The following is an 8435-nucleotide window of genomic DNA, read 5'->3' as shown; positions in this document are numbered from 1 at the left end:
TGTGTCCTAGAGAGTTCTGCCGCTTCAAAGAACAGATGTCATTCGATATTTGGGAATACACATTGCTAGGAGCCCGGCTGACTATATTACCCTAAATGTAGAACCACTGTTCTCGTTGATTAGAGCCAAGATACGAGTGTGGGCCCGTCTGCCTCTGGGGGTGTGGGGGCGCATTAACCTAGTTAAAATGGTGCTTTTACCCAAGATATTTTATGTCCTTTGGCACGCCCCCATATACCTACCCCTCAAATACTTTAAGTCCCTAGAATCTCTTCTTAAACCCTTTGTTTAGGGCACCAGTAGGCATAAACTCGCTTGGCAAGTGCTCAAAAATCAGACGGATATGGGGGGACTGGCATTACCGGATTTCAACCTATACTACATTGCATCCCAGCTGACCCAACTGTTTCATATTGACAAGACGGATGGCGTTCGTTTCCGGCTCCTGCTCTGCCCACGGAGGGCTCGGCGCACTGGGTACCCGCTCGATGCAGTTGCGGCGGGCTCCAGGAGTGCTGAGTCGAACGGAGATGGGAAGTCTATGCTGTATCATTATAGGCGAATTTGGGATATCACTTCTGCTAAATTGAACATACCCCATACAACTGACTACACGCCACTTTGGCACAATAGAGAGCTGGCTGAATTCCTTCAAGTTCAGAACTCTGAGCTATGGGCTGCACAGGGAGTATTTTACCTGCATCATTTATTTGCAAATGGCAACCTTAAAACCTACCAAACACTCAAGGAGGAATTTTCCCTCCCTAACCATATGCTCTTCCGGTTTTGAATGCAGCTCAAACTCAATTTCCGCATGCCTTCCCGCAGCCCACCCCACACCCCATCATGGCCATAGTCAAGAGTAAAGATCCACGCAGATTGATATCCGAGTTCTATCGCATGCTCTCTGCCCCACAATCTGCTAAATTAGCGGTTGCTTTGAAACCTCGCTGGGAGAGGGAGGTGAGCCAGATTGAGGACGAGGAGTGGGAGGATGCACTGGAGACATGCAAAGCAGTGTCCCCTAAACTCTCAGATAGGCTCTCCCAAATCTACATAACACATAGAGCATACCTTACCCCTATCTGTGTGGCTAGATACAAGCGCACCCAGTCCACCCTGTGTCCGCTGTGTGGTCAGGAGACAGGCACGTTTTACCATCTCCTCTGAGCTTGCCAGAAGATCCAGGACCTCTGGAGGCAGGTGGTAACCTTCCTCCATGACGTCATGGGCTCACCCATAGCTTTGGACCCAAAACAATGTGTACTAGGGATATTCCCTGGAATTGTGGACAAATATACCCAGATATTTTTACATGAAACCCTGTTCTCAGCCAGAAAGATCATCGCCAGAAAGTGGATGAGGTGGAAAAATGTGTATATATTAATAGAGGCTGCCCAGGCAAATACGATAAAGTTTGGGACCGCTGGCTGAAAGCCGCGGAGACCTGTAGTTAATGGTGACCATCCACTGAATCGATACGCTAGGCTTGTCAGAAATGTTAACTCGTTTGAATTCTTTGTTTTGTACTCTCCCAGATTTTCTATACTCGATGTAGAATGTATTACCTGCCGTTACAGTTCTGATAGTACTACCTGCTTCAAGGATATTTTCTCATGCCACCTATATGTATGTGACAGACATGATGACTTGTATGCACCTTTTTTTACTCAATAAAAACCTTTGTACAATAAAAAAAAGAGATTTGTAAAGAGCATTAACACCCTAAACGTACCCAGGTGCAAAAAAAGGGGGGCACTGGTGCAACTGACAAAACCAAAAATTGGGCAAGGAGTGAAAAAACTAATGAAGGGAGTGTTTTTAGTCGTTAAGAAAAGTCCATAAAAGTCACTGTGGCATGAAGTTCACACTGCAACGTCAGCAGTCTCTCTTCCAAGCAGGATCTGGGGAGGCTCCCACCAGCAAACCATGTACAGTATAAACAGAGAAAATTAGAGAAAAGCATATATTCAAACATATTGGTAAAATGAAAAACAATAAATGTGCGTTCACATTTAAAAGATATAAAACCTACCAAACACTCAAGGAGGAATTTTCCCTCCCTAACCATATGCTCTTCCGGTTTTTCCAGGTCCGACATGCAGCCCAAACTCAATTTCCGCATGCCTTGCCGCAGCCCACCCCACACCCCATCATGGCCATGGTCAAGAGTAAAGATCCACGCAGATTGATATCCGAGTTCTATCGCATGCTCTCTGCCCCACAATCTGCTAAATTAGCGTTTGCTTTGAAACCTCGCTGGGAGAGGGAGGTGAGCCCGATTGAGGACGAGGAGTGGGAGGATGCACTGGAGACCTGCAAAGCAGTGTCCCCTAAACTCTCAGATAGGCTCTCCCAAATCTACATAACACATAGAGCATACCTTACCCCTATCTGTGTGGCTAGATACAAGCGCACCCAGTCCACCCTGTGTCCGCTGTGTGGTCAGGAGACAGGCACGTTTTACCATCTCCTCTGAGCTTGCCAGAAGATCCAGGACCTCTGGAGGCAGGTGGTAACCTTCCTCCATGACGTCATGGGCTCACCCATAGCTTTGGACCCAAAACAATGTGTACTAGGGATATTCCCTGGAATTGTGGACAAATATACCCAGATATTTTTACATGAAACCCTGTTCTCAGCCAGAAAGATCATTGCCAGAAAGTGGATGAGGTGGATGAGTGGAAGGCAGAGGTTAATGCGACTCTTCCTTACAAAAAATGTGTATATATTTGTGATGGACTTTTTACCTATATGTCTCAGTTTAATCCTCCCTGCTTGTTTAAGGCTGTTAATTGTAATTACTCTTCTGCAGCTAGCCCTGTTTCAAATGTTAATTGTTTTAGCCCTGTGTTTACTGGTTACTGTGATTAGATAAGTGGCTCATGGTAATTATGCTGATTGCTTCCTTGTGATAATTATCTCTCTATATGCGGTGCCGAACCGGCTAGCTACTGAGTAGTTCAAAGAAATATCTTTATTTCAAAGGAGCTGTATTGAAGACCCCCCACTGTGTGAGGGGGGGCGGAGATTTGTCATTGTAACAGTTGTAACCACATATAAGCTCTGTTTTTTACTATTAAAACCCTGTGTTATACCAGCATTAAGCCTTGGCTCATGTATGGATGCTGCTGTGATTTCTTTTATGGGAAGAAGGGAACGTTGACGGGGATATCATACCAATATCGTCACAAATTGGTTGGCAGCAGCGGGATCTTCCCTTCTATTCCCCTTCACACCCGGATTCCAAGCAGACACTGGGAACAGTGAATGGAAGGCTGCTACACCCTGCTTAAAAGAAATACACTGAAAGAACTACTGGAAGTTCGTGGAAGGATTGCTAGCAACAAAACCAAGCGGGTCATCATAGCAGAATTAATGGAGCTAGACCAGGAGAACGGGATTGCAGCAACGCCAGCAGTACAAGAGATGGAGACACCAGTGATTCAGGAGGAGTCACCAACCAACAAGCTAATGAGAGAGAAGCTAGCGTGGTTCGGCCCGAACCCAACGCCGGATGTGGTGCTGAAAGTGATGGACATGTTAGTAAACGCAGAGCTACAGAAGGCTAAAGAAATAAGAGACGCAGAGCTACAGAAGGATAAACAAATAAGGGACGCAGAACTACAGAAGGATAAACAAATAAGGGACGCAGAGCTACAGTTAAAACTGGCAGCAGTCCAAAAAGCAGCCGCACCTTCTCCGAACAGTGAGTACAGCACAGCAGACGCAAGGAAGATTCCGTTTAGCGCTTTTAAAGCTTTTGATGAAAAGGACTGTGAGATTGATAACTACCTGGCGGACTTTGAGCGACAATGTAACCTGCACCGAATAGCTAGAGGAGAGTGGGTTTCAATATTGTCAGGCAAACTGTCAGGCAAAGCTTCTGATGCTTTCCGGACCGTGCCAGATCAGGATATCCATAGCTACGCCAGGGTTAAAGAAGCGCTCCTGGCTCGTTATGCAGTAACCCCAGAGTCCCACCGACAGAAGTTCAGGGACTCACGCAAAACCACGAAAGACTCTTACGCAGAATGGGCATGCCAGCTGTCCCTGTCGGCCTCTAACTGGGTTAACAGCAGCCAGGCCACCACCGCAGAGGACATTTTGCAACTAATGCTCCTGGAGCAATTTTACAATCACATCCAGACGGATGTCAAAGATTGGGTGAGAGATCGCAGGCCCATGACTCTACCAGAGGCCGCGATGTTGGCGGATGAATATGCGGATACTTGCAAGACAAACCAGGTCACATCACGGGTACAACCTCCACGACCAACGGCGCCCTCACACCCACCAGCCGCTAGATACCAACCTCCTAACAGACCGATGACATCTAGCCCTCGCTATCCACGCCAGGAGGACAACGAACAACGCTGCTTCCGGTGCAAACAGCTCGGTCACTTCAAGCAAAATTGCCCCATGAACGACAACACCAGGTCAAATTGGTCTCAACCTGGGTACCGCCCACCAGCAGCAGCCCATTGTGTAGACTCGGCTTGGGATCCCCAGGAGCTGGGTCCGGAAGAACCATTGGGCCCCCTTTACGAAGCCCTCACGGTACAATCTGTTATTACGGACAACCGGAAACACCATTGTCAGCTGGTCATGGTTAACGGAAAAACCGCCCGAGGATTAAGAGACAGTGGGGCGACCATCACGTTGGTACAAAGACACCTTATTACTGCATCAGAGAAACCGGGGAAATCAATTGCTGTGAAAGTGGCAGGGGGGGCAGTATACCGTATTCCTACTGCACAGGTACACCTGGACTGGGGTGCGGGAGCTGGCGATGTTCATGTGGGCGTCATGAAAGACTTACCTTCTGAAGTCATCTTGGGCAACGACATTGGGCCCCTGACTTCGGCGTTCGCCTCTACCACCGCTCAGGAGGCCCACGCAGTAACCACCAGAGCACAAAGTCGCGCTGCCGAGAGCCATCCGCTTCCTACTGAGACCCAGGTAAGCCAACCCAACCTACCCTTGACTGTGGAACCCCTACCCTGGGACACCCCAGAGGACTTTGGGCGGGAGGTGACCGGAGACCCTTCCCTCAGAAATTATCGAGAGAAAGCCAGGAGGGGCCAAGGGGGGTTAGAGAAGGAGCAATTTATCTGGGAGGAAGGCCGCTTGTACAGGCTCACCGAGACCCGGGGTAATGCCCCAGGGCCTAAGCAAAAACGCCAGCTGGTAGTTCCCCGGAAGTACCGGCAGGAGTTATTGAGGATTGGGCACGACGTACCCTTGGCAGGCCATTTGGGAATACGCAAGACAGGGTATCGGATAACCCAGAACTTTTTCTGGCCTGGGGTATCCGACGACGTCAGGGCGTATTGTCAAACGTGCGAGGTATGCCAACGGATAGGTAAAAAGGGAGACCACCCAAAGGCTAAACTAGTTTCCATGCCCATTATTGAAGAACCGTTCACAAGGGTAGCCGTGGACATTATAGGGCCCCTGGCCCAACCTAGCCGTTCCGGCAAGCGGTATATACTCACCGTAGTAGACTACGCCACCCGTTACCCCGAAGTGGTAGCTCTCTCTAACATACAGGCTGAGACTGTAGCAGAGGCCCTAGTTAAAGTATTTTCCCGAGTAGGCTTTCCCAAGGAGGTTCTGTCCGACCAAGGTACCCAATTCACGGCCGAGGTAACCCAGCAGATATGGAAAACCTGTGGAGTTAAATCCCTGACTAGCTCCCCATACCACCCCCAGACTAACGGCCTGTGCGAGCGCTTCAATGGAACGCTAAAGCAAATGTTGAAATCGTTCACAGGGGCGTACAAGGATTGGGAGCGATTCCTGCCGCACCTTCTCTTTGCCTACCGAGAGGTACCGCAGGAATCGACCGGATTCTCACCCTTCGAACTTCTCTATGGGAGGCGGGTGAGGGGGCCCTTAGATCTCATCAAGGATCACTGGGAGGGGCAAACAGAAATTGAGGGGACCCCGGTTGTACCTTATGTCCTGGAGCTGAGGGATCGCATGGAGGAATTAGCCCAGACAGTGCGAGAAAACCTCCAGGCGGCCCAACAGCGCCAGAAGGTATGGTATGACCGACGGGCTAGGCACCGGAGCTTTCAGATAGGCCAAAAGGTCATGGTATTAAGGCCGGTCCGAACTGACAAGCTCCAGGCTGCCTGGCAGGGCCCCTATAAAGTTATAGGACAGATATGCAACACTACCTACACGATAGCCAGTTGCGAGGATGAAGATGTGAAACGAACCTTTCACATCAACATGCTCAAGGCCTATCAGGAACGGGCAGAGGAGGTAGCCGCTATCTGTGCACCAGCAGGAGAAGACACAGAGACCCTACCCCTTCCCGACCTATTGGGCAGTAGCAAAGGGATGACCCAGATAGAGAAAGTCCAGCTAGGTGAACAGCTGGAGCCGCAAGAGCGGGCTCAAGCTGGCCGCTTACTAGAAATAAAACAGGCCACATTCTCTCAGGAGCCTGGATACACACGCCTAGCCGTACACAAGGTGGAGACTCCAGGACAGACACCCCTGAGACAGCCTCCTTACCGTATCCCCGAAGCAGTCCGGGAAGGAATGCGGAAGGAGATAGATGAGATGCTTCGGCTAGGCGTAATCGAACCCTCAGAAAGTCCTTGGGCCTCGCCGGTAGTCTTAGTGCCAAAGAAGGATGGGACAACCCGCTTCTGTGTAGATTACCGGCGCCTCAACGACAAGACAGTTACGGACGCCTATCCGATGCCACGGATGGACGAGCTGCTTGACCGTATCTCTGCAGGGAAGTATCTGACCACAATAGACCTATGCAAGGGATATTGGCAGATTCCTCTAGCAGAAGATGCCAGACTCAAGTCGGCCTTCATCACCCCGTTCGGCCTATACCAATTCCGGGTTATGCCGTTCGGGATGAAGAACGCCCCGGCCACCTTCCAACGGATGGTGGATCAGTTACTTGGGGGTCTCCAGAGCTTTGCATGCGCTTATCTGGATGACATCGCCATCTACAGCGATACATGGGAAGCGCACCTAGAGCACGTAGGGGTAGTATTGGATAGGATCAAGGGGGCCGGGCTGACCCTGAAACCCGACAAATGTCATTTGGGTATGGCAGAGGTACAATATTTGGGCCACCGAGTAGGATGTGGTAAGCAACGGCCGGAGCCGGCCAAGATCGAGGCCGTTGCCAATTGGCCCACTCCCCACACCAAGACACAAGTCATGGCTTTCTTGGGCACAGCCGGCTATTACAGACGCTTTGTACCCGACTATAGTGCCCTGGCCAAACCCCTGACCGACTTGACCAAAAAGAAGCTACCCCGACAAGTCCTGTGGTCCCCGGAATGCGAGGTGGCTTTCCAAACCCTAAAGACTGCTCTGGTTAATGCTCCGGTGTTGGTTACCCCAGATCCTAACAAAAGATTTATTGTCCACACAGATGCTTCAATGTTTGGACTGGGGGCAGTACTAAGCCAGATCGGGGAGGATGGAGGAGAGCACCCGGTGGCATACCTGAGTCGGAAGCTGTTGCCAAGGGAGGTCAGTTACGCCACCATTGAAAAAGAGTGTTTGGCCTTGGTATGGGCACTCAAAAAGCTCACACCTTACCTTTATGGCCGGGCTTTCACTCTCATCACCGATCACAACCCCTTGGTGTGGCTTAACCGGGTTTCAGGGGACAACGCCCGTTTGCTACGCTGGAGCTTGGCCTTACAGCCCTATGACTTTACGATTCATTACCGCCCAGGCAAGCAAAACGGGAATGCTGATGGATTGTCACGCCAAACGGAGTTAACCTCGGACTAAAAGCTCTGAACCCGTCAACCCTACTGGACCAGGAAAGGTCCAACCGGCTTTTCCGGAGCAGGGAGAAGAAGGGGGGCCATTGTGATGGACTTTTTACCTATATGTCTCAGTTTAATCCTCCCTGCTTGTTTAAGGCTGTTAATTGTAATTACTCTTCTGCAGCTAGCCCTGTTTCAAATGTTAATTGTTTTAGCCCTGTGTTTACTGGTTACTGTGATTAGATAAGTGGCTCATGGTAATTATGCTGCTTGCTTCCTTGTGATAATTATCTCTCTATATGCGGTGCCGAACCGGCTAGCTACTGAGTAGTTCAAAGAAATATCTTTATTTCAAAGGAGCTGTATTGAAGACCCCCCACTGTGTGAGGGGGGGCGGAGATTTGTCATTGTAACAGTTGTAACCACATATAAGCTCTGTTTTTTACTATTAAAACCCTGTGTTATACCAGCATTAAGCCTTGGCTCATGTATGGATGCTGCTGTGATTTCTTTTATGGGAAGAAGGGAACGTTGACGGGGATATCATACCAATATCGTCACAATATTAATAGAGGCTGCCCAGGCAAATATGATAAAGTTTGGGACCGCTGGCTGAAAGCCGCGGAGACCTGTAGTTAATGGTGACCATCCACTGAATCGATACGCTAGGCTTGT

The 8435-nt window shown here is 49.7% G+C and overlaps 1 protein-coding gene across 1 annotated transcript; it reads left to right on the top strand.

The window, feature by feature from the left end:
- Positions 1 to 4538: 4538 nt before the first annotated feature.
- LOC120918313 lies at positions 4539 to 7695 on the top strand (the record flags this gene model as incomplete). The annotated part of the gene is made up of 1 exon (XM_040329833.1): positions 4539 to 7695. A coding segment is annotated over exon 1 (3087 nt), but the record flags the coding sequence as incomplete, so codon positions are not given.
- Between the last annotated feature and the right edge of the window lie 740 nt (positions 7696 to 8435).

The sequence above is a fragment of the Rana temporaria genome, chromosome 12 (assembly GCF_905171775.1).
Source record: "Rana temporaria chromosome 12, aRanTem1.1, whole genome shotgun sequence".
Classification (NCBI taxonomy): Eukaryota; Metazoa; Chordata; class Amphibia; order Anura; family Ranidae; genus Rana; species Rana temporaria.
Note: the sequence above shows the minus strand (reverse complement) of the source record. Positions and strands in the feature narration are given on the sequence as shown.